This window comes from Muntiacus reevesi, chromosome 3 (genome assembly GCF_963930625.1).
Source record: "Muntiacus reevesi chromosome 3, mMunRee1.1, whole genome shotgun sequence".
Taxonomy (NCBI): Eukaryota; Metazoa; Chordata; class Mammalia; order Artiodactyla; family Cervidae; genus Muntiacus; species Muntiacus reevesi.
This window is the reverse complement of record NC_089251.1, coordinates 53,605,990-53,631,885: the sequence shown is the minus strand read 5'-3', so window position 1 is coordinate 53,631,885 and position 25,896 is coordinate 53,605,990. Positions and strand designations below refer to the sequence as shown.

At 38.9% G+C, this 25,896-nt stretch overlaps 1 protein-coding gene across 1 annotated transcript in view; it reads right to left on the bottom strand.

Annotated features, from left to right (window-relative positions):
• The window catches only part of DNAH6 (dynein axonemal heavy chain 6), a 266,242-nt gene that overhangs the window by 200,430 nt on the left and 39,916 nt on the right, over nt 1-25,896 (bottom strand). Inside the window, exons 10-15 of the mRNA XM_065927280.1 lie at nt 25,535-25,651; nt 16,629-16,829; nt 10,644-10,764; nt 6,742-6,893; nt 4,444-4,596; nt 1,486-1,737 (exon numbers count right to left, since the gene is read on the bottom strand). Coding sequence (XP_065783352.1) covers nt 1,486-1,737; nt 4,444-4,596; nt 6,742-6,893; nt 10,644-10,764; nt 16,629-16,829; nt 25,535-25,651 — 996 coding nt within the window. The remainder of the gene's footprint in view (nt 1-1,485; nt 1,738-4,443; nt 4,597-6,741; nt 6,894-10,643; nt 10,765-16,628; nt 16,830-25,534; nt 25,652-25,896) is intronic.

Genomic DNA, 25,896 nt, shown 5'->3' with positions numbered 1-25,896 from the left:
CATCTATTTTACATACAGTAATATACATGGGAAAGGAGTACATCAAGACTGTATATTGTCACCCTGCTTATTTAACTTATATGCAGAGTACATCATGAGAAATGTTAGGCTGGATGAAGAGTAAGCTGAAATCAAGATTGCTGGGAGAAATATCAATAATCTCAGATATGCAGATGACACCATCCTTATGGAAGAAAGTGAAGAGGATCTAAAGAACCTCTTGATAAAAGTGAAAGAGGAGAATGAAAAAGCTGTTTTAAAACTCAACTTTCAAAAAACAAAGATCATGGCATTAGTTCCCATCCCTTCATGGCAAATAGATGGGAAAACAATGAAAACAGTGAGAGGCTTTATTTTCTTGGACTCCAAAATCACTGCAGGTGGTGACTGCAACCATGAAATTAAAAGATGCTTGCTCCTTGGAAGAAAAGCTATGACCAACCTAGACGATATATTAAAAAGCTGAGACATTACTTTGCCGACAAAGGTCTATCTAGTCAAAGCTATGGTTTTTCTAGTAGTCATGTATGGATGTGAGAGTTGGACCATAAAGAAAGCTGGGCATCAAAGAACTGATGCTTTTGAACTGTGGTGCAGGAGAAGACTCTTGAAGAGTACCTTGGACTGCAAGGAGATCCAACCAGTCCATCCTAAAGGAGATCAGTCCTGAATATTCACTGGAAGGACTGATGCTGAAGCTGAAGCTTCAATACTTTGGCCACCTGATGCAAAGAACTGACTCATTTGAAAAGACCCTAATGCTGGGAAAGATTGAAGGAGAGAAGAGAAGGGGATGAAAGAGGATGAGATGGCTGGATGATATCACCAACTCAATGGACATGAGTTTGAGCAAGCTCCGGGAGTTGGTGATGGACAGGGAAGCCTGGTGTGCAGCAGTCCATGGGGTCGCAAAGAGTTGGACATGACTGAGCAACTGAACTGAGCTGAACTGAATGTACATGTTTCAATGCTATTCTCTCAAATCATCCCACCTTTGCCTTTTCCCACTGAGTCCAAACAAGTCTGTTCTTTATTACATCTGTGTCTCCTTTACTTCCCTGCATGTAGGATCATCATTATGTCTTTCTAAATTCCATATACATGCATTAATATACAGTATTTGTCGTTCTCTTTCCGACTTGACTCTGCATAATAGGCTCCAGTTTCACCCATCTCATTAGAATGGACTCAAATGTATTCCTTTCTATAGCTGAGTAATATTCCATTGTGTATTTTTGATCATAAGTACTAAAGCAATACATACATCTGTTAGTTGCAGTGGCCTAGAATTTATTCAGTACCTCAGAGAGGTTCAGAAACACTTTAAATTTTCAGTAGCTGCTCAAAGACATTGTTAATTGATTAGAAGGAAGCATAAAACAAAATGAAAGTTAAACCAGATTAAAATGAAATATGCTTTCTAAACGGTTTATTAAAATGCAATAGCCTTTACATAGATTATTTTAAAATTCTGCTTCAGCTTACCTGTGCTAGCAGCTTTACTTCATTTACTTCATTGCTTAGATCTTCAAGATCTCTACCCAAATGCAGACAAAATTGCTTAATGCTTGTTTCTCTGTCACCTACAGATTTATCAATGGCATTCCGAACAGCAACAACGGATGGCTTCATAGTTGCAAAAACGGCAAAGTCTTCAGGAGGTGTGGGAACCTGATACTGTTCAATGAGCTTGTACATCTGAACCACAACATTCCCTTCTTCTTCAAGGCTTTCAATCTAAATGGAAACATCAGTTGCTCATTAAATAAATCAGTGTCCTGTTATACCTGTTAAGAGTGACTGATAGGAGGCAGTCACTGTGCACCACGTTGTAAAGAGCCAGCACACAGAGGAGTGCATTTAATGCAGATCAAATTGGCTGGAGCTGGCTGGATGACAAATACAGTCATTACTACGATGCAGACAATGAGGTCTAGGAGGTAAGCTGTTCAGAACTGAGCACAGTTAATATTACTCTGATAAGTATTTACTTTTTCTCTCTCTCTTGTTCCCTAGTAAATTAAATAGTAGTGCTCAGTCGCTTTAGTCATGTCTGACCCTTTTGCGACTTCTTAGACTGCAGTTCACCAGGCTCCTCTGTCCATGGAATTTTCCAGGTAGGAATACTAGAGTGGGTTGCCATTTCCTCCTCCAAGGGATCTTCCCAACCCAGAGATTGAACCCGCATCTCTTATGTCTCTTGCCTTGGGAAGCAAGAGCGCAAGCACCACCTGGCAAGCCTCAGATTAAACAGTGCCAATATTTAAAGTTTTCAGAGATGGCAGGTGCTGTGAGGATGCTCAACTGTAACATCTGAGATTCCAGGCAAGTGTGCTGAGCAGTGAATGTCCCAGGGCAGGCCCTGAGGTGTGCGGACCATGTACCTCTCTGTGTAGATTCAGAACCCTGATCGATGGTAAGCATCGTGCTACCCTCTAATAAAGGCTTCTACTACCACTATTACTGACTCCTAAACATCTCTGCTCTGATGCCCTTGCCTCAGTGGACAGTGTCTTTCCTAATTTTCTGGCAAGGTCTCCCCAGTTTGAAGGGAACCCTCCTCGCCACCACTCTGCCACAAGGTTATAGAGGAAGCATCCAGGTTCTATAACTTGACCCACCTCCTGGCCACAACTTAACCAGGGAGCATCAAATTGGGACAGAGTGAATCCAGCTCAGTCTGACCTTTCTCTTGACCTTGGGAAGAGTTAGATTGTATCTGTGGGCAGAGGCCATTTGCTTTCACGGGTTAACAAAACAGGTCCTAAACAGGAGAAGAAAACTGTGGAGAGGCTTTAGAGAGATGGTTCTCAACCTTGAGCTGCGTCCCAATCACCCTGGCAATACTCCACTACTGTCCTCTATACAGTATGGTACAGTGAAGTACACAAAAGCAAAACGGCTTATAGAGGATGCACACATGTGACAATGCATACCAGATATGTGAACTAACTTACCGTGACTGGATATGCAAACGCACCTTCACATCTTTGGAAATTCCCAAGGTGAAAGTTCGCATGTAAGGGATTTACTGTAGAATTGTAATCTAGATATTAGTCCTAATGGAAGTCATGATCCTTCTTAATCTATATTTGTATAACAGTCAGGAAACCTACTAGCAGGAATGAAAGAAACCCAAGTTAAACTAGCTTAAGTAGGCAAGTGGGTTAGGGAGACAACAGCAGATATAGAGATTCTTCTTGTCTGTTCGCTCGATGCCAGCTCCCACATGCCAGTGCACTTTTCAAGTACTGTACTGTAAGATTAAAAATGTTTTCTTTGTTTTGTTATGCATTATTTGTGTGAAAAGTATTAGAAACCTATTACAGTATAGTACTATATAGCTGATTGTGTTAGTTGGGTACCTAGGTTAACTTGGTTGAACTTAGGAAAAAATTGGACTTAAGAAACTCACTCAGAACAGAACTCATTTGAATTTAAGGGACTTACTGTATTATCACTCATTACAAATAAGAACTGTAATAAACTGGGGTTGAGAGCACTGGCTTTGTTGTCAGAGACCCAAATTTGAATTCCAGCTGTACTGCGTACAGGTCTGTGACCTTGGACACAATGACCTATTTTGGTCCTCATTTGCTTATCTGCAGAATAAGAATAAAAATTATCTATACTTCTTTCTGGTGACTGCAGCCATGAAATTAAAAGACTCTTGCTCCTTGGAAGAAAAGCTATGGCAAACCTAGACAGCATGTTAAAAAGCAGAGACATTACTTTGCTGACAAAGGTCTGTATAGTTAAAGCTATGGTTTTTCCAGTAGTCATGTATGAATGTGAGAGTTGGACCATAAAGAAGGCTGAGGACTGAAGAATTGATGTTTTGAACTGTGGTGTTGGAGAAGACTCTTGAGAGTCCCTTGGACTGCAAGGCAATACAAGCAGTCCAGCCTAAAGATCAGTCCTGGGTGTTCATTGGAAGGACTGATGTTGAAGCTGAAACTCCAATACTTTGGCCACCTGATGTGAAGAGCTGACTCATTTGAAAAGACCCTGATACTGGGAAAGATTGAAAGCAGAAGGAGAAGGGGACGACAGGGGACGTGATAGGAGAGGTTGGATGGCATCATTGACTCAATGGACATGAGTTTGAGCAAGCTCTGGGAGATGGTGAAGGACAAGGAGGCCTGGCATGCTGCAGTCCATGGGGTCGCAAAGAGTCAGACATGACTGAACGACTAAACAATACTTCTTAAGCTTTTGTAAGGATAAAAAATGTAACATATGTAGAAAATGTAGTACATGCCTGACTAGTAGTGATCAATGTTAGCTGCCATTACTACTGTGAGGTAAGCCATCCACTTCCTTTGCCTGAAAGTGTTTCTGATATTCTGACAGCTATATCTTGACCTTCAGTCCCTCAGTTTTTCTTATTTGCCTTCCTTCCCATAAGATTTGGAATAGTGAGTTACACAAGAATCAACTCACCCTTTCCTGAATTTCGTCAAGAAATACTAAGCTGTTAACATATTCTATGGTAGTAGTTGGGACAAATTCAAGTTTGTATTCTGCATCTTGTGCCTCAGAGATGATGGCATCCACTTTTTTCTTGCTTAGACGAGGAAGCATATAATTCAGCACCTAGGAAAGAAGAAGGAACTGTGAATCGTAACTACTTGAGTATTTCTACTTTATTATGCATTTTAGATAAAGTCTAACTGAATGTCTGTTAAATTAGCAGGTAATGGAAGCAGCAGTATATGAAAGGGCTTTTTTTTTCCCCCCACACTGAAACAATAGGATTAGTTTTGAAAATTATTTCCAGAATAAGCTAGATTTCACAACTTATTAAAAAGTTTACCTAGGGACTTCTTTAGTGGTTCAGTGGTTAAAAATCTGCCTTGCAATGCTGGGAAAATGGATTTGATCCCTGGCTGGGGAACTAAGATCTCACATGCCAGGGAGCAACTAAGCTTGAGCACCACTACTGAAGCCTGTGGGCTCTGGAATCTGTGCACCACAAACTAGAGAGCCCACATGCCACAGGTAGAGAGTTTGTGTGCCACAAGGAAAGATCCCACATGACTCAACCAAGATCCCATGTGCTGCAACTAAGACCTGATGCAGCCAAATAAATAAATATATATTTTTTAAAGTCTGCCTAAATGCCCTGATATTTTGTAAGTACCCTTTCTGTTACTTTGTCCTGTGCAGTGAACATTGTGGTACCATCCTCAGTATCAACTCCACTTCTTTTGTGTTGGGTGGTAGTAATGATTCAGAGGAAGGTGATCTCTCCTTTAGAAACAAAGATTGGATTGAGTCTGATTGGTCATAAGGTAAAATGAGCATGGCTTTCTTTGGCTAGTGTGATTGGATTAGGGTGAACCTCTGACATTAGCTGATCCAATTAAGTAGAAACCCAAGACTTTTGTTTAAGGCTGAGATCTCTCTCTCTCTCTCTATGGACATGAATAAGGAAATAATTATCCTATGGAGGCTTTGACTACCATTTCAGAAAAGTGAGGGTATACAAGCTTCAGGATGAAGCAGGCACATCAGAAGGAAGCTGGCACATAGTGAATGGAAAAAATCAGGTCTTTAGAAACCACTGAGTAACTAGATCACACCTTCCTGATGCCCATCCACCCTCTGGACTTTTTAGATCCATACATTTTCTGATTGCTGAAGCCAGTTTGAGGTTTTTTTTTCTGGCTTAGTATACAGTAGTACTCATAGTGCTCAGAAATGTTTGCTGAAATTGACTTTGCTTCAATTCTCTATTGTCTTCTTTTTCAACAGATGAAGCAGAAAAGCTCTATAAAGAAGTCCAATGCCATACAGCTAATTAGTGTCAGAAAAGATATGAGCACTCAGGCCTGCAGTCTTTTAGACAGAGCACTGTCTTCTTTCACCTGCAGCAGGGGTCAGTAGGGGTTTTATGTAAGGGCTAAATAGTAAATACTTTAGATTTGCAGGATATATGGTCTCTGTCGCAACCACTCAGCTCTGCCCTGTAGAGCAACCATAGGCAATACATAAGCGAACTGCCACGGTACAAAACAGGTGGCAGGCTGGAATGACCCTGTGGGATAGATTTGCCAATCTCTGTTCTATACCATTGTGTCTCTAGAGGTATTTTTTAGAGTCTTTATTGAATCTGTTACAATATTGTTTCTGTTTTATGTTTTTGAGGGTTTTTTGGCTGTGAGGCATGTGCGATCTTAGCTCCCTGACCAGGGATTGAACCTGGGCCCCTTGCTTTGAAACGTGAAGTCTTAACTACTGAACCACCAGGGGAGTCCCTTTGGGGTGGTATTTGATGGTATATATGACTAAAGGAAGACCTGATAGTTATTGTAGAAGCAATCAAATCTCCTCAGCTCTACCACTCACTAAAATACAATCAGACCTTTAGGGACAGTTTCAGATCAGGAAACCTCAGTATCTAGGATACCTCAGTATCCTAGAGTCAACCAGCATTCCTACTAGGACTCTGAGCTGTTACAGCAATGTCTCCTCTGAAGGAAATCTTGAAATGCTCCAACAAAGGAAAAACGAGTGGATGTAAGAGACTAGTTTAAGGACTTTGGTTCCCTCACCTGCAATTGACTATGCTTGGGACAGAAAGGAAAACATGGAACTTACCCTACAAATTAAAGATGCTGAATAGACTTAATTTTAAATAGCTGCAGTAATAGAAAATAAAGACAGGCTATTTGCAGGAGAAAAATCGTAAAATAGTTGTAGAGACCATAATTAAACTTTTTCCTAGTTCATAGTTACCTCCAAGCATCGCAAAGGTGATGGAATTAGTTTTTCTTTTAGTTGCTTAGTGTCAATGAGCAGCAGTCCTACATTCCTGGTGGGTCTCAGAGCCACTGAATCCTTGTGCTGTCTGTGATATTTTTCCAGTTGTTCACTAAAGAAATTAACACCTACATAGAATAATTCATATACAGCAAAGAATATATGTTAGATTTTAAAAATCAAAATCATTGCATTAATACACTTACATATGTATTTAAAATGAGCTATCCATAGGTAGAGAACCTTGTATAATTTTAAAATGTTAATTCATGATGCTTTATATTCTTATAATGAAGAAACTAACATTTCATAATGTAAATATATTTTTTGACTTTTGCTAAGAATAGCTCATGAAAATAACTTGTAATTGCATTAGAGAATCTAGTCTATAATGGGGTAGATTCTAGAATCACACTGGTTTGAAGTTCACTTAATCTAATGGTTCCTCCACATTGTACCTCAAAATAAGTGTGAATATGCATCTTTAGTTGTATTCGATTCTTTGTGACCCCATGGACTATAACCCATCATGCTCCCCTGTCCATGGGATTTTCCAGGCAAAAATACTGGAGTGGGTTGCCATTTCCTCTGCCAGAGGATCTTCCTGACCCAGGGATTAAACCTGCATCTCCTGTGTCTCCTGCATTGCAGGCAGATTCTTTACCAAGAATATAAGGATATTAACAACAGAGAAAGATTAACAACTCAAGAGATCAGGCATAGCTAAAGCTATTTCCATTCCTCTTCCCAATACCTCTGCCAACCCTGCTCCCATGTCAAGTTAAGGCCATTGTCAACTTTGTCTGCCAGTGCTGCAGTTGCATTTTGATAATCTTCCTGTCTCCAATTTCTCCCTTTCCCAAATCACCAGTGGAAGTCTGATTATCTTGAAATCGTACTATTTGTCAAAAACAGATCTTACTAATACACATATAATACAAAACAACTCCTTGTCTTTAAAAATTCAGCTAACTTTATTTCCAGTTGCTCCCTCCACTTGAGTCAGACTGTTTTCCTTACTGCTTCCTGTTCTTCTCTAACCCTCTTCCACCATCCCCAAGAGAAAAAGTTGTTGATCCCTGCCTTTATTTCCATCACCTCTTGTCCTGGACACAAGGGGTAGTTTGACACAGTATAAAGAACACATCACACAAAGTCTTAGAAGTCCTAGGCCCAAGTCTTTGACCAACCTGTTGCTTTGGGTAAGTTACTTAATCTTTCTGAGCTTCACCTTCCTCAAGATACAAAAAAAAGGGATGACAATTACCTGTCTGACTCATTTTAGAAGGTTTTGATGTGTTTACTTTTGAGAAATGAAAAAATTAGGATATCAAATGATCTGAGAAAACCCCTGGTGAGGAAAGCTTTATAATGTTGCTTGGTCTAGTATTTTCCCAATTTATTTGAACACAGAATCTTTTTCATAGTATCATGTAATATCCTTCAGAGTAGTGGTTCAAGGAATACCAATTTGGGAAACACCAATTTTGTCCAATACTTTCATTTTATACATAAATAAATTTAGATCACTCAAAGTTAAATGACTTAGCCATGGTCACATTTATCCATGTTCAAAGGGAAACAAAAGAATAAAGCCAACAGAAGGGCACTCTCTTGATGAGATGGAGGTGGGATGGTTTGTATAACAAACTCTCAGGTCAGGGGAAACAATTTCTAAACCACTTACTCACTGTATAATCTTGGAGTTGCCTTATCTCTGTATTTACACTTACCTATTTATAAAATGAGAATACTCACCTATATAGAATTATGAGGATTAGATAAAATAGATTAGATGAGACAGCACAGTACCTATCATAAGTGCTTAGCAAGTATAGAAACTATTAGTAGACACTGACTTTTATAGAAATTTAGTGGCGAGATATGGCTGATTATTTCAGAAAGTCAGACCTGTCTTCTGATCACCTTCTGGGGCTAAACAAAGGGCAGTCTGGCTAAAAGTTTGGTTAAACAGGCATTTATTAAGTATAATTAACTATAATATATCCTAGGGCTTCCCAGATGGCACTTGTGGTAAAGAATTCCCCTGCTGATGCAGATGCAGTTTCAATCCCTGGGTGGTAAAGATCCCACTGGAAGAGGAAATGGCAATCTGCTCTAGAATTCTTGCCTGGGAAATCTCATGGACAGAAGAACTTGGAGGGCTACAGTCCATGGAATCACAAAGAGTTGGACATGACTGAGCACAATAAGTGGTAGGCAGTGTTATAGTAATTTGAGGGAATATGGTATAACAGGCAAGGCATGGTATCCAAGGGGCAAAGCTACATTCTAATGGGAAATAACCGGGTTCAGAGGTTTAGGAAGTACCAGAAAGTTCCTAAAAGAGGAAGAAAACAACTTTTAGGAGTCCAGGCCAATCTGCTCCAGATTCCCAGACAACAAATAGCTAATACCTATGATACCTTGGTTCAGAGATTGAGACAGGATTGACAAGCCAAGGCAGGACTAGATGAAGGGCAATCTGGGAGCTTGGTGGCCTTATCCAGTTAGGTAACTGGTGAGGGAGTAAAGGTATCCAACTTGAGGAACATGCTAACAGGAGACTCAGAGGCCTTTGCTCAAGGCTGTGAGTAGACGATCTAGATGGTTAGAACTGGTTATTCGGATTAGTCTATTTCATGTACTGAAATGCCAGGCTCCGCATCTTACTGTTACCATCGTGCCACCACAGTACCTGTCGGTTCCCTTCAGTTCAACACACGCTAAGTCTCAGTGTGACAGTGTTGGTGAAGAATGGTAGAAATGAACTTGTCTAATTCTTTTTTTAATTTCTTAAAACCCCACTTTTGTTTCTTGAGCAAGTTAGTGCTTTGGAAAAAAAAGGTCTGTTTCAACTTTTCAAAACTTAAGAGACATAAAAAGTAAATACAGTGTCTATTCTTGGATTAGATTCTGGGCCAAATCAGCTGCAAACTGCTTTATTGGGCAGATTCTGAATATGGACTAAATGTTGATTTTAGAGATTTTTTTTTCAGGTGTGAAAATATTTTGGTTCTGTAGGGACATGCTTTTTGAAGATGCATATTGAGGTATTTCATTTAGGGACTGGCATGTCTAATTTGCTTTAAAATACTTCAGTGTAATAAAAATAATGAATTGAAAGAAAAACACAAGAGTTTCCAGAAAAAAATAGTGCTCATTCATGAGGCAAAGTATCAGAGTAAACATTTTTGTGCATGAGAAAAAAAAAGAATAAAACCAGTTAATGAAACAAACCAAAAAAAGAATATGAATGATATGCTTCACATTTTTAAATGGTAATAATGAATGCTATATACTTAATTTTCATAATCACTTGGAAACTTTCTCGCCTGAAATTTCACTTGGGCATTGTATTTTATTTTCTTTGGTTGAAGAAAATAAGTTTAATAAAATAACTTCTCCATGGTTCTAATCTCATGACTAAGGTGTCGATTCATAGATTCATACCTACCCGGTTGCAACAGGGCTGTAAAAATAGAGTAACTTGAATTCCTGAGACAGAATGAATTCCTGAGATACATGTTACACTATGTAAACATTTTTTAAGGAATCTGAGGGGAAAACATTCCTTTCAACTCCTTTCCATATAGAGGCTATAGGACCTTTGCACTGATACAGTTTCATACTAAAAGATAAGCTCTTAGGGAAGAATTCCTTCCCATAATATTCTGAAATAAAACATAACAGTAAAACTAAAGAAAAAAGTGGTTCTACAGAAAATAATCTAGAAATGAATAAACTTTCGTGTTCTGTCAGGTCAACTCTTTTGGGCTACCATCTCTGTCACCACACACCACAAAGCAGAAACCTAGACCATGATAAACCTTGATATGACTCTTAGACATAATTAGCAAGGACAAATGAAAACTTACCAGGTTCTTGAAGTTTAAGAGCTTCTAGGTCAAGACTTTCATTTTCCTTGAAGAATATTTGAAACTTTTCAAATGTAGCTGCATATAATTGGGCAGATTCAAATGCTGCCTGTATGGCTTCCTACACATTATATAAAATAAAAACAGACAAAACTATATTTTTCCTGAGCAGAATTTAATTCTATACAACTAAAAAATGCAGATGCACACTGTGCTGTGACCTGGGGATATATAAGTGAGAGAAAATGTACCATTCATGATGACAAAGGGCAGTTAATAAATTCTCTAATGAAACTTAAAAAAAAAGATACATCTTTAAATGTGACTTCCAAAGAATCGTTCCTTATGATTAAAAAGAAGTAAACTTGTAATTTTTTAGCTTCATGGTGAACTTATACATCACTAGTAGATATATGGCAAGAGACAATGCCTATTTATTTTCCAAATCACAAATTTTATATCTTGGTTTAAGTGTTTTTGAGCCAAGGCAAAACCATTTAGCATATGTGCAAAAATACTTGCCTAATCTCATTATTAAATTCTCTATGCTGGCAAGTTTCCTATTTCAAAATGTCTTCAGAATTTGCCCTAATAAATACTTTCCCTCACTTTGCTTAAACTTGGCGCCAACCTCCACTTCCCTACAAGACTTTCCCATAGTACCATGTCAGTACACATTATCATGGTTCAAAGGCATCGTAATGCCTGCAAATGGCAGTTAGGACTTGTTTCTTGTTGATCTTGGCCTATTACTCCTTGGCTGCACTCCATTGTCTTCTCTTAATATTTCCTACTAAGACTTCTTGCAAATGACTGCAATTTGTCCCAAGGAAAACTAGAGATGACCAATGGAATTTGCCATTCCATACACCCCAATGCTAGGGTAGGTGGCTCAGACTCTTGCTTTACATACTTAGTGGGTAGTGGCAAAAATTTTAATTACAAACAATAGCACACACCCTAGATGGCCATATTTAGATATTTGTTCATTTATTTCCTTTCAATAGGCTTCTTATATAATATTCCAGAATGTTTCTGCTGTTTATTTCTTTACATTAAAAATTGAAGGGAAGATACTATGTCAAAGTATATCTCCTTTGAGCAGATTTAATAGTGTCTCTGGTACATGATCATGCAAGTGTTAGGCAGAAACACAATGGGTGACCCAAAAGTGGAAAGATCCACCAACATGTTGAAATATGATTTTTAAAACCTCACAGTATAGTTGCTGGAATAGTTCAAAGAATTCCATATACGGTCACTGAATTCCTTAAATTTTAATAATATATCACATTTGCTTTATGATTCTCTCTATATTTCTGAACCACTTGGAAGAAAGCTGCAGACACAAGATATTTCTAACACTAAATATTTCAGGGTTATTTAACAAATATAAAAATATTTTCTTAAGCTGTCATAGTATTAATATTATGACTTAAATCAGGAAATTAGCATTTATATTAATACTATTATCTAATTACAGACCTTTATACAAATTTTGCCATTTCTCCTAATAATGCCTTTCATAGCAAAATAAAAAAAATTTTGTTCCCCTGGCCCACTCTCCTATCCAGGATCAGGTATTGTATCTTGTCATATATCTTGGTGTCCTTTAATCTGGACCAATTTATCAATCTTTGTCATTCATGATCTTTACCTTTTTGAAGAGTAACATGTGTGTGTGTGTGTGTGTGTTTGTGTAACACTTCTTAATGCTTACATTCAGTTATACATTTTGGCAATAATGCAACAGAAATGATGTATGTTCTCCATGTATCATGTTTAAAGGCACATAATGTTGATTTGTCTCATTACTGGTGATGTTAACATACTAAAGTGGTATCTGTGAGGTCTGTCAATGTAAACTTACTATTTTCTCTCTTTAAATCAATAAATATCCTATGCAGAAATGTTTTGAGATAAAAGTCCTTTTTCTCACCATACCTTTGCATATCCATTTCAGTATGCATTGGAGATTCTCGCCTATTTCTATGGTTGCTATAATGGTGATCTTTCTTTAGGTTTTCCTTCTACATTTACTAGTTGGCATTTTACTGTAAGGAAGAACTTTCCATTCTCACTCCATCGATTCATTCATTCATTCATAAAATATGCTTATGTATTCTTATTTTATTCAAACACTGTTATAACCATTACTTATTTTAATGGTCAGATTGTTCTAGGGAGACCCTTCAGGTTGGCTTTTTAATCTTTTCTGCATGTCTCCATTAGTTCTTAGACATCTTCTTATTTGTGTGTGTGGGGGTGGGGGTGGCAGGACTTTCCTGGTGGCTAGATGGTAAAGAATCTGCCTGCAATGAAGGAGACCCTGGTTCAATTCCTGGATCGGGAAGATCCCCTGGAAAAGTAAATGGCAACCCATTCCAGTATTCTTGCCTGGGAAATTCCATTGACAGAGGAGCCTGGCGGGCTACAGTCTATGGTGTCACAAAGAGTCAGACATGACTAAGCAATTAATGCTTTCACTTTCACTCATATTTTGGTTCAACACTATGCTCTGGGCTATTCTTGTACTTTAGTTGTCCTAGGAATAAGCAATTTCTTCAGAGATAAGGATCTTTTGCTTTGGAATGATACATAGAAATCAATGTGTGGACACTAAATGGACTCATCGCTATTAGGATGTCACTGCTTCCACACCATCTCAGTGAGCAGAACAAGACACACACACCCACCCCCCACAAAGATACATACATGCATACACAAAACCCTATATATAGCTCTCTTTCTATTGATTAATTAAAAATCATGAGTTCATAATCCCATTTCCAATATAACACCATTCTGGCCTTTTCCATATTTGTACTTCCCTTTCTGAGTATGAGTAGCTTCATTTCATTATCCACAATATGTTTAGCTGTTCGCTAAACTCCAGAATACACAGAAAGTCATTTCAGAATTGCTAATGCACTAATACCACTGTGAAAAACAAACTAACTGGAACCTAATATTTGTTATAATTACAGTGATCATATAGACAAAACAGTGTATTTAAAAGTTACTTGTTTTAGTGTTTCCCCCTTCCTCGCAGTGTGGTTATTCATTTGAAATATAGAATAGTTCATTTGTTTTTTTTACTGCATTCTATTTTAAGATTTTGTTTCCTCATTCTCATGGCTTTCCTGTTGTTGTTATTTAGACACCAAGCTGGGTCCCATTCTTTTGTGACCTCATGGACTGTAGCCTGCCTGGCTCCTCTGTCCATGGGATTTCCCAGGCAAGAATACTGGAGTAGGGTGCCATGTCCTTGTCTGGGGGACATGTCTGTTCTTTATTGTACCCTTTGCATGAAATGTTTCCTTGATATCTCTAACTTCTTGAAGAGATCTCTAGTCTTTTCCATTCTATTAATCACAGTTGTTCTATTAATCATGCATGCATGCTCAGTCACTTCAGTCGTGTCTGACTCTCTGTGACCCCATGGACCATGGCCCGCCAGACTCCTCTGTCCATGGAATTCTCCAGGCAAGAATACTGGAATGGGTTGTCATTTCCTTCTTCAGTGACTATTAATCATAGTTGTATGATTATTTAATTACAGTTGCTTTAAATTCTGGGTCTGATATCTCCAATACCCCTGCCATGTTTGGGTCTGATACTTGCTCTGTCTTCTAATTTTTTCCCTTTTTAATAAACCTTGTAACTTTTTTTGATAACCAGATGTGATATACTTGGTAAAATGAATGGCTGTTAATAGGTCCTTAGTTAGAGGATGATATGTGTCAGGGAAGGGGATATATTTTACCTTCATCCTTTGATTAGGTCTCAGTCTTTTTTTGAACCAGTGCCTCTGGACTGTGAGTATCATAAATGTCTTTTGCTTTTTTCCCCCCTCTCTCCTTAGGTGGGACAGGATGGCTAGAGCAGGCTGGAGTTGTGTATTTCCCTTCCCTCAGGTCAGTAAAGACCTGACAATACACTAGCAAATTAAACTCTGGATAACTAATTTCCTCTAAGGGCAGGCCTTGTTAAGAACAGAGTGCTCTGATGTATTTCAAATTATTCCTTTTCCCCTCTCCCTGCTGGAAGCATGAGGAGATCTTTTTCTAATATTTACTGTGAGAACCTGGTTGAGCTGCAGGTAAATTTCATAATACTGTGGGAGTCTCCTATAACTGCGTCCCCTGAGTGTTTTACTCTGAGTTGTTAACACTGAGCCTCCAGCAATGTACCAGTTACAGTTCTGGCTTTCCCGTCCTGGCACTGGTTCTCACTGAGATTTCTGTCCATGAGTCTCTGCTCTCAGAACCATGACTCCCTGTATATATTTCTCTGTCCTTTCAATCTTGAGGGCTGTGGTTTTCCCTATGTCCTCGCCTCTCTTAAAAACGCATTAACAGTCTATTCAGTCAACGTGTTCAGCTTTTACTTGTTAGGATGGAGTGGCAACTTCCAAGCTCATTACATGTGGATCTACAAATAGAAAGATCAGTCTTATTACCAGCTATCTCTTGGTTGGATGAAACTCATCTTCGTTCCACAAAAACTCCAGATCAGCGTCAATTTCTCTAGGGCATGGTATTTCTGAAACTACTTTTTCTATAACCTTGCTACTTGAAGGACTGGCTTATCTAGATAAAAATTCTTGATTCATACTTCTTTCCCTTGAGTTTCATTAAAAAGTACTGTTCCATCATCACCTTGCTTTATATGTCATTTTTGAGAAGCCTGATGCTGGTCTAATTCTCTTACTTCCATATGTTATGTTATTATTTTGCTTTGAGACCTGGAGGAAATTTTTTTTTCTTTAAAAGATAATATTTTCAAGAGTATGTATCTCAGAGTTTATTGATCTAAGTCAATTTTCCAAGGTACTCTGTATATAGATTCACAGTTTCTTTTCTCGGGCTATAGTTATTTGCTTGTTCTACCCCTTGTTTTGTTTTTCTTCTTCAGAGACTTCAATTATATGTCTATTATTTTTTCTTTGCCTGTTTTCTATTTTGATTATTTTCTTTCTAATCATTTTTTTCTTATATCTTGTACAGTGGTAAAGAATCTGCTTGCCATTGAAGGAGACATAAGAGATGTGGGTTCTATCCTTGGGTCAGGAAGATCCCCTGCATCCCACTCCAGTATTCTTGCCTGGAACATTCCATAGACAGAGGAGCTTGGTGGGCTACAGTCCATAGGGTCGCAAAGAGTCATACAAAACTGAGCAACTGAGGAGATGCAAAAACACTAGCTTATTTTCATTCTCTTAGTTGTTTTCTTGTCTTTTAAATTTTAGTTTCAGTTTATTCTCCTTTGGACACTATGCCATTTATTCTACATTTCTGAGATAATTTTGTCTTAAAACAATACCATTTATATTTTGAATTTTGAATTTTTGAGATGTTATTTCACACATATTCAGGCTTGAATATGTGTTTGAGGTTATATACTTGAGTTTACAGTACAGCTTTTGTTTCATGGCTTTCAGGGGGAAGAGAAGGAATATTCATTAGCTTTTTTAATCTTCATTTTTCTGATTTTTCCTTATGGTAAGTTCTCATGTATTTAATATATTTTCATTAATTCAGTTCATGGATTTGGAGTAATTTATAAGATTTATAATTCAAAGGCATTCTATTTTGTTAAGTGTAGCAATGTGCAGATTATCTTCTGGTTGTGGGGAAAGAGTTGGGTATATTCTGATTTTTTGGTTCTTTTTTGTTTAGCAGGACCTTAACTTTTCATCAGTTGCTTTATTTCTTCTGCACCACTCAATGCTCAAATAATGACTCTTCTTCCTTTTTTAACCTTATTTTGTCCCCTAGAAGTTATGCCATCTTGAACAGCTTGTTCCTTTACGTCTTTTTCCTATCATCAGTGCTCTGATATACTAGGACTTTAAAAAAATTTCTTAACCATCTAGAGATTAAGTAGCACTCAATTTAAAGATAAGACAGGAAGAAAATATGTTGCTCAGTTAATTAAAAATTTAAAGTATTGTAAAAATGGCTTTAGTAAAAGAAAATATACCTTTATTTTGAAGATAATTGTGTGAAAATTCTTATCATCATCAAATACTGCTGATAAGCTTGGACCGAACCCACAAGTTTTTTCTTCCATTTTGTTGTTAATGTAAGGGCTGGTGAAAGCATCAAAATATGAATCAGGCACGAGATTAGGAACTGATAACACAGTGTTTTGGGAATGATTAATTGCACCTGAAATACCATCCTGTTAGAGAGAAAAGCACAAACAAAAATGTAAATACATATATGGGTATATTTATAAAAAATTTTGAATTTTCTAAAATATTAAAATAAATAAGAATAATTCATTCAACCATACCAAGTACTACATTGACTCTAAGTATATGACAAATCAGAAGACACAGCCCCTGTTTTTAGGAACTATGTTTTCTAGTTGAGAGAGAAACTGATAAACAAAAAATTGCAACACGTTAAGATGAATATATTACATTCATTTGAAATACGAACAAAACCCAGAAAAGTCATAAGGGAAAGAAAGCCAAGATAGGCTTAAGCAAATCAGGGAATGTTTAAAGGGTAGCTAGGTCTTGCTAGGTGGTATTAGTGGGAAAGAACCTGTCTGCCAATGCAGGAGACATAAGAGACACAAGTTTGATTCCTAGGTCAGGAAGATCCCTTGGAGAAGGGCATGGCAACTCACTCCAGTATTCTTGCCTGGAGAATCCCATGGACAGAGGAGCCTGGCAGGCTACGGTCCACAGAGTCACAGTCAGACACGGCTGACTAGCAGGCAATCAATAAAAGTTCATATTCTTTGAGCAGTATTTTCCATTCTAGATATCTAACTTTAGAGAACAATTAGGTATGTAAACAATAGTTCATGTGGAATGGCACTCACTGAAGCAATACTTACAGTAAAAACTAATTAAAGAAATACTTTAGTGTTCAAAAATAGAGGAATAGTTAAGTTATAGTATATTTATACAAATGAAAATTAGGCACCTTTTCAAAATGGTGTCTCCAAAGATTGATTAATGAATGACATGGGAAAAAGTTTATAATATAATGCTATAAAGCTTATAAAAAAAAAGAGAGGAAGATAAAACTAGTGTATAAATCCCATTTTAAAATGCATATGTAAAATCTCATGGCAAGGTAAGTCTGTTTGTATATATCAGTATGTCCTAAAACAAAATTGGAGAAAATGTCTAAAAATGTTAAAAGGTTATTTCTATTTGTGGCACATGGGATGACCAATGTTGCTAATAATGTCTTTCCGTGTCTTTCACATTCTCTTCAGTGAGCACAAATTAATTTTTAATTCATAATAAATATAAAATCTATCTAAATGATATAAAGAAAAGGTACTTCTTGATATGAACCTTAAAAGATGAGCAGGAGCTTCTCAAGTATACAAGATGGGAGTAGAGTTCTTTTAAGTCATTGTATGTGACAGGCCCAAGGAGGGCAGCAGGACTGTGTGCTGGAGTTTAAGTGCCAGTGTGGTAAAATGCAGTTAACCCCTCATGAAAGGCCTTGTGAGTGATGCTGAGCTAGTGGCCCATCATTCCCCAGATTGTGACCATGGACTACCCTGAGTTAAAAGGGTCCCAAGGTCAGATAAGTTTGGGAAGAAACCTCAGATTAAGGAAAGTTAAACAGGATTTTCCTCTGGATCTGTTAAAAAGATGTTTTCATATTTGTTAATATGTAAAATGCATATCACAACCCCCTGTTTCCTAGAATGTCTATCGGTATCTTATATAGCATCCTTTGAAAATGCTACTATAGACAATGGAGAAATTTAATTTTAAGTGACATGATAAGATATGTGTGTGAAATAATCTTGCAGTCAGCAATGCAGAAAATGGACTAGTAGAGAGGCAGACAGGTGAGAAGAGACTGTCACAGTAAGGATGGGGTTCTCATTGAAGAGAAGTGCAACTAAGGTCAACACACAGGAATTGATCCCAAAGAGTAAGGGAGGATCTAGGATGACTCCTAGATCCTAGATCAAGGCTTTCCTGATGACTCAGTGAGTAAAGAATTCACCTGCAGTGCAGGAGACACCAGAGACACTAGTTCGAACCTTGGGTCAGGAAGATCCCCTGGAGAAGGAAATAGCAACCCACTCCAGCATTCTTACTTAGGAAATCCTATGGACAGAGGAGCCTGGTGGGCTACAGTCCATGGGGTCACAAGAGTTGGACACGACTGATCGACTAAGCACAGGATGACACCTAGATTGCTGGCTTGGGCATCTGGATACTGTTTTTCATTCAAATACAGAAGGAAAAGTAAGTTTTGGAAGAAGTTGATAAGTTTAATTTATTTTGGTGTGTGTGTGCTCGGTCGCTCAATTGGGTCTGACTCTTTGTGACCCCGTGGACTGTGGTCCGCCAGGCTCCTCTGTCCATGGGATTTTTCAAGCAAGAATACTGGAACAGGTTGCCAGTTACTCCTCCAGGGGATCTTCCTAACTCAGGGATCAAACCTGCATCTCTGTTGTCTTCTGCATTAGCATGTGGATTCTTTACCTCTGTACCACCTGAGAAGACCTTATTTTGGTTAGTTGGACTTAACTGTGGAGATTTCCAGATGGCTCTAAGTCTGGAGCCTAGAATAAAAATACTGGATGGAAATATACATTTAAAGATGCCATTCTAGAAGCAGTATTTAGAACAATGGGCACAGACACAAGCACCCAGGAAGAATATATAGCATGTGAGGAGGAGAGAGCCTTTAAGGATCACAACAGTCAAAGGTCAGACAAAAAAGATGCTCCAAAATAGAGGACTGGAAAGGATGAGATGTGGCACAGGAGTAAAACCAAGAGAAATTTAACCAAGGGGGACTCTATTTCCAGAGGTGGGAGCAGTAAGTAAGAGTCATGTGCAATCAGAGGTCTGTTAAACACAACAGGAACAGGAAAGAATTGAAAAATGTATGTTGGATCAAGTATTCAGGTCAGTTCAGTTCAGTCTCTAAGTCATGTCCAACTCTTTGCGATCCCATGGACTGCAGCACACCAGGCTTCCCTGTCTATCACCAACTCCCGGAGTCTACTTAAACTCATGTCCACTGAGTCAGTGATATCATCCAACCGTCTCATCCTCTGTTGTCCCCTTCTCCTCCCACCTTCAGTCTTTCCCAGCATCAGGGTCTTTTCAAATGAGTCAGCTCTTCACATCAGGTGACCAAAGTATTGGAGAGTTTCAGCTTCAACATCACTACTTCCAGTGAATATTCAGGACTCATTTCCTTTAGGATGGACTGAGTGGATCTCCTTGCAGTCCAAGGGACTCTCAAGAGTCTTCTCCAACACCACACTTCAAAAGCATCAATTTTTCAGCGCTCAGCTTTCTTTATAGTCCAACTCTCACATCCATGCATGACTACTGGAAAAAACACAACCTTGACTAGATGGACCTTTGTTGGCAAAGTAATATCTCTGCTTTTTAATATGCTGTCTAGGTTGGTCATAACTTTTCTTCCAAGGAGTAAGTGTCTTTTAATTTCATGGCTGCCGTCACCATCTGCAGTGATTTTGGAGCGCCCCAAAATAAAGTTTGCCACTGTTTCCACTGTTTCTTCATCTATTTGCCATGAAGTGATGGGACCAGATGCCATGATCCCAGTTTTCTCAATGTTAAGCTTTAAGCCAACTTTTTCACTTTCCTCTTTCACTTTCAAGAGGCTCTTTAGTTGTTTGCTTTCTGCCATAAGGGTGGTGTCATCTGCATATCTGTGGTTATTGATATTTCTCCCGGCAATCTTGATTCCAGCGTGTGCTTCGTCCAGCCCAGCATTTCTCATGATATACTCTGAATATAAATTAAACAAGCAGGGTGACAGTATACAGCGTTGACGTACTCCTTTTCCTATTTGGAACCAGTCTGTTGGTCCATGTCCAGTTCTAACTGTTGCTTCCTGACCTGCATACAGATTTCTCAAGGTGGCCTGGTATTCCCATCTCTTTCAGAATTTTCCATAGTTTATTGTGATCCACACAGTCAAAGGCTTTGGCATAGTCAATAAAGCAGAAATAGATGTTTTTCTGGAACTCTCTTGCTATTTCGATGATCCAGCAGATGTTGGCAGTTTGATCTCTGGTTCATCGTCCTTTTCTAAATCCAACTTGAACACCTGGAAGTTCATGGTTCACATATTGTTGAAGCCTGGCTTGGAGAATGAGCATTATTTTACCTAGTGTGTGAGATGAGTGCGATTGTGTGATTGTTTGAGCATTCTTTGGCATTGCCTTTCTTTGGGATTGGAATGAAAACTGACCTTTTCCAGTCGTGTGGCCACTGCTGAGTTTTCCAAATTTGCTGGCATATTGAGTGCAGCACTTTCACAGCATCATCTTTTGGATCAAGTATTTGGATCAAGGAGTAGGAGATCATAGTTAACCCAAGCAAGAACAATGTCAGATGTCAAGACTTAAGTATATAATTTTTCCTTTAGATGAAGCTCTACATGCATATGCATGTTTGAAATGCTAAGACTAATGACCAAAATAAGAGTGAGAAAAAAATAGAAAATTCATGATTGACAGTCCTGTTTTTACTGCTATTGGCTAATTTGGGGCTTCATGAAGCAAAATCTTATGTGTGGTGTGAATGTATGAACGTGCTTAGCCTACGACTTATCTAGGAATTAAAAATACTCGTGTTGGGCTTCCCTGGTGGCTCAGATGGTAAAGAATCCACCTGTAATGCAGGAGACCCGGGTTCAGTCCCTGGGTTGGGAAGCTCCAGGAAAGACTATCCACTCCAGTATTCTTGCCTGGAGAATTCCATGGACAGAGGAGCCTGGCAGGCTGCAGTTCATGGGGTTGCAAAGAGTGGGACACAAATGACTGACTAATACTCATGTTGGGAGTAGGGTCCTACAACAGGAAAGATTAAGTGTTGAAGTCTTCAAGGCCTATCCCTTGACGCTTAAGGAGAACAGCCAGCTGCTAGCTGGAGAGAGCTTTCTTGTGTTATCTCCTGTACTCTGTCTTCCATGTTAAGGCTATGAATATTCTGGCCTGGAAAGGGCATGAAAATCCAGTGCCTCTCTTATTGGGAACTCCTGAGAGAGAGTCCAACCACAGGGACCTCAGCAGTCTGCTCATTCTTGTACCCTAAATGAGTCTGATGATCTCATAAATTACAGAATCAAAAACTGTTGGAAGAGGAAGCAACCTTAAAACTCACCTGCCTCCTCATTTCACAGATGCATGTACTGAATCTCAGAGAGGTAAGTGGTTTCCCCAAGGTCAAAGAGCCCACTAATTGAAAAGTCAAGACTAGAATCTAGAGATCCTGATTACCAGTGCTTTTCCATCACAGTACACTAGCTAAGGACAGAAAATATAGTCCCTGGTTGGTCTATTAACCTGTGCTTGTACCTGAAGGAGGAAAGCAGAATTCTAAGATATCTTCCCGGATCCACCCTCCCTGGTTTATATGCCCTGTATAATCCCCTTCTCTTGGGTATGGGCAGTATCTGTGAACACGATGGATGCCACAGTCATGATGAGGTTACATTATAGGGAAAGATGAAGGGACTTTGCAGACATAATTGACTGTGCGTTAATCAAGAATGTGATGGGACTTTCATGGCCCAGTAGTTAAGAATCTGCCTGCCAGGATATAAAATTAACACACAGAAATCCCTTGCATTCCTATATACTAACAATGAAAAAACAGAAAGAGAAATTAAGGAAACAATACCATTCACCATTGCAACAAAAAGAATAAAATACTTAGGAGTATATCTACCTAAAGAAACAAAAGACCTATACACAGAAAACTATAAAACGTTGATGAAAGAAATCAAAGAGGACACAAACAGATGGAGAAACATACCGTGTTCATGGATTGGAAGAATCAATATTGTCAAAATGGCTATTCTACCCAAAGCAATCTATAGATTCAATGCAATCCCTATCAAGCTACCAACGGTATTTTTCACAGAACTAGAACAAATGATTTCACAATTTGTATGGAAATACAAAAAACCTCGAATAGCCAAAGTAATCTTGAGAAAGAAGAATGGAACTGGAGGAATCAACCTGCCTGACTTCAGACTCTACTACAAAGCCACAGTCATCAAGACAGTATGGTACTGGCACAAAGACAGAAATATAGATCAATGGAACAGAACAGAAAGCCCAGAGATAAATCCACGAACCTATGGACACCTTATCTTTGACAAAGGAGGCAAGGATATACAATGGAAAAAAGACAATCTCTTTAACAAGTGGTGCTGGGAAAACTGGTCAACCACTTGTAAAAGAATGAAACTAGAACACTTTCTAACACCATACACAAAAATAAACTCAAAATGGATTAAAGATCTAAATGTAAGACCAGAAACTATAAAACTCCTAGAGGAGAACATAGGCAAAACACTCTCTGACATAAATCACAGCAAGATCTTCTATGACCCACCTCCCAGAATATTGGAAATAAAAGCAAAAATAAACAAATGGGACCTAATGAAAATTAAAAGCTTTTGCACAACAAAGGAAACTATAAGTAAGGTGAAAAGACAGCCCTCAGATTGGGAGAAAATAATAGCAAATGAGGAAACAGACAAAGGATTAATCTCAAAAATATACAAGCAACTCCTGAAGCTCAATTCCAGAAAAATAAATGACCCAATCAAAAAATGGGCCAAAGAACTAAACAGACATTTCTCCAAAGAAGACATACAGATGGCTAACAAACACATGAAAAGATGCTCCACATTGCTCATTATCAGAGAAATGCAAATCAAAACCACAATGAGGTACCATTACACGCCACTCAGGATGGCTGCTATCCAAAAGTCTACAAGCAATAAATGCTGGAGAGGGTGTGGAGAAAAGGGAACCCTCTTACACTGTTGGTGGGAATGCAAACTAGTACAGCCACTATGGAAAACAGTGTGGAGATTTCTTAAAAAACTGGAAATAGAACTACCATATGACCCAGCAATACCACTTCTGGGCATACACACTGAGGAATCCAGATCTGAAAGAGACACGTGCACCGCAATGTTCATCGCAGCACTGTTTATAATAGCCAGGACATGGAAGCAACCTAGATGCCCATCAGCAGATGAATGGATAAGGAAGCTGTGGTACATATACACCATGGAATATTACTCAGCCGTTAAAAAGAATTCATTTGAATCAGTTCTAATGAGATGGATGAAACTGGAGCCCATTATACAGAGTGAGGTGAGCCAGAAAGATAAAGAACATTACAGTATACTAACACATATATACGGAATTTAGAAAGATGGTAACGATGGCCCTATATGCAGGGCAGAAGAAGAGACGCAGAAATACAGAACAGACTTGTGAACTCTGTGGGAGAAGGGGAGGGTGGGATGTTTCGAAAGAACAGCATGTATATTATCTGTGGTGAAACAGACCACCAGCCCAGGTGGGAGGCATGAGTCAAGTGCTCGGGCCTGTTGGGCTGGGAAGATCCAGAGGAATCGGGTGGAGAGGGAGGTGGGATGGGAGACCAGCATGGGGAATTCGTGTAACTCTATGGCTGATTCACATCCATGTATGACAAAAACCCCTGAAAAATAAAAAAAAAAATAATTAAAAAAAAAAAAAAGTAAAAAAAAAAAAAGAATCTGCCTGCCAATGCAGGGAATATTGGTGCGATCCCTGGTCTGAGAAGATTCTACATGCTATGAGGCAACTAAGCCCGCGTGCTGCAACTACTGAAGCCTGCAAGCCCTAGAGCCTGTGCTCTGCAACAAGAGAAGCCGCCGCAATGTGACGCAAACACACCACAGTTAGAGTGTAGCCTCTGCCCACCACAACTAGAGAAAGCCTGCATGTAGCGAAGACCCAGCGCAGCCAAAAAGTCATATATAAATAAATAGACATATTTAAAAAAGAAAGGATGTGCTGAGCCACGGTAGACCTGACTGAATCAAATGAAAGTTCTTAAAAGAGAGATTGGGCCCTTCTCAAAGGAGATTCTCCAGCTGGTCTTGAAGAAGCAGACATACATATTTGAACTGGATGGTTCTCAGCTGACTTCTCTCAGGAAACCAGGGACTTCAGTCCTATAGCTGCTTAGAGATGAATTTTCACAACAACCTGAGGGAAACTGGAAGTAGATCCTTCTCCAGTAAAGCCTCTGAGGAAACCTCAGCCCAGACAACACCCAAAGGGCAGCCTGGAGAGGCCCTGAAGCAGAGAAGGAGCTAAAAGGTGCCCAGACTCCTGACCCACAGAGATGGAGGTAAATATTGCTTTAAGTGGCCAAACTAGTAGCAATTGACTGCATAGCATAGCAAAAACTGGATGTATGGAAGAAACCAACACAATATTGTAAAGCAATTATCCTCCAATTAAAAAATTAAAAATAGATACTAAAACAATAAAATCCTCTTAAATGTGACATATTTAAAAAAGATTTCAAAATGGTATTTACAACAGTGGTTTCTTGGACTCACATTAGAAGGATGCCTATAAGTGAGTGAGTGAAGTCGCTCAATTGTGTCCAGCTCTTTGCGACCCCATGGACTGTAGCTATTGGGCTCCTCCATGGGATTTTCCAGGCAAGAGTGCTGGAGTGGGGTGCCATTTCTTTCTCCAGAGGACCTTCCCGACCCAGGGATCAAACCCAGGTCTCCTGTATTATAGGCAGATGTTTTAACATCTGAGCCACCAGGGAAGTCCTCTAAATTCATATACAGATTATATTCTCCTGATAGTATACCCTATCAAGCCCCTAATCTGTCTTAAATGAAAGAGAACATGCTCAACTTTCAGATACTTTTTATGTAGATGCCATGCTGTGCACAGAACAAAGCTCTGTCTTTTTCTTACGATCATTTTAGAGAAAGGACAATAGTGAACCTGCTAATCATTTAACAGTAGAAAAATTGCTTCATTTTCCAAGAAGTTATTTATACACAGACATTAAGGGAGGAAACACTTACCAGAAAATCTTCCAAAGAAGGCTCAAAGAGCAGTGACTGGACTGTCAAAATCAGTTCCGTGAGAAACATCGGAATGAGAGATTCATCTTCTTCCTGCTTCTCCAACACAGGGGCCCCCTGCAATGAGCACATGTGCAGTGTTATAAAGCTATAAGTTGTTGGTTGGTTAGTCAGTAAGTCATGCCTGACTCTCTGAGACCCCAAGGACTGTAGCCTGCCAGGCTCCTCTGTCCAAGGAATTCTCTAGGCAAGGATACTGGAGTGGGTTGCCATTCCCTTCTCCAGGGCATCTTCTTGACTCAGGGATCAAACCCATGTCTCCTGCATTGGTAGGTGAATTCTTCGCCACTGAACCACCAAGG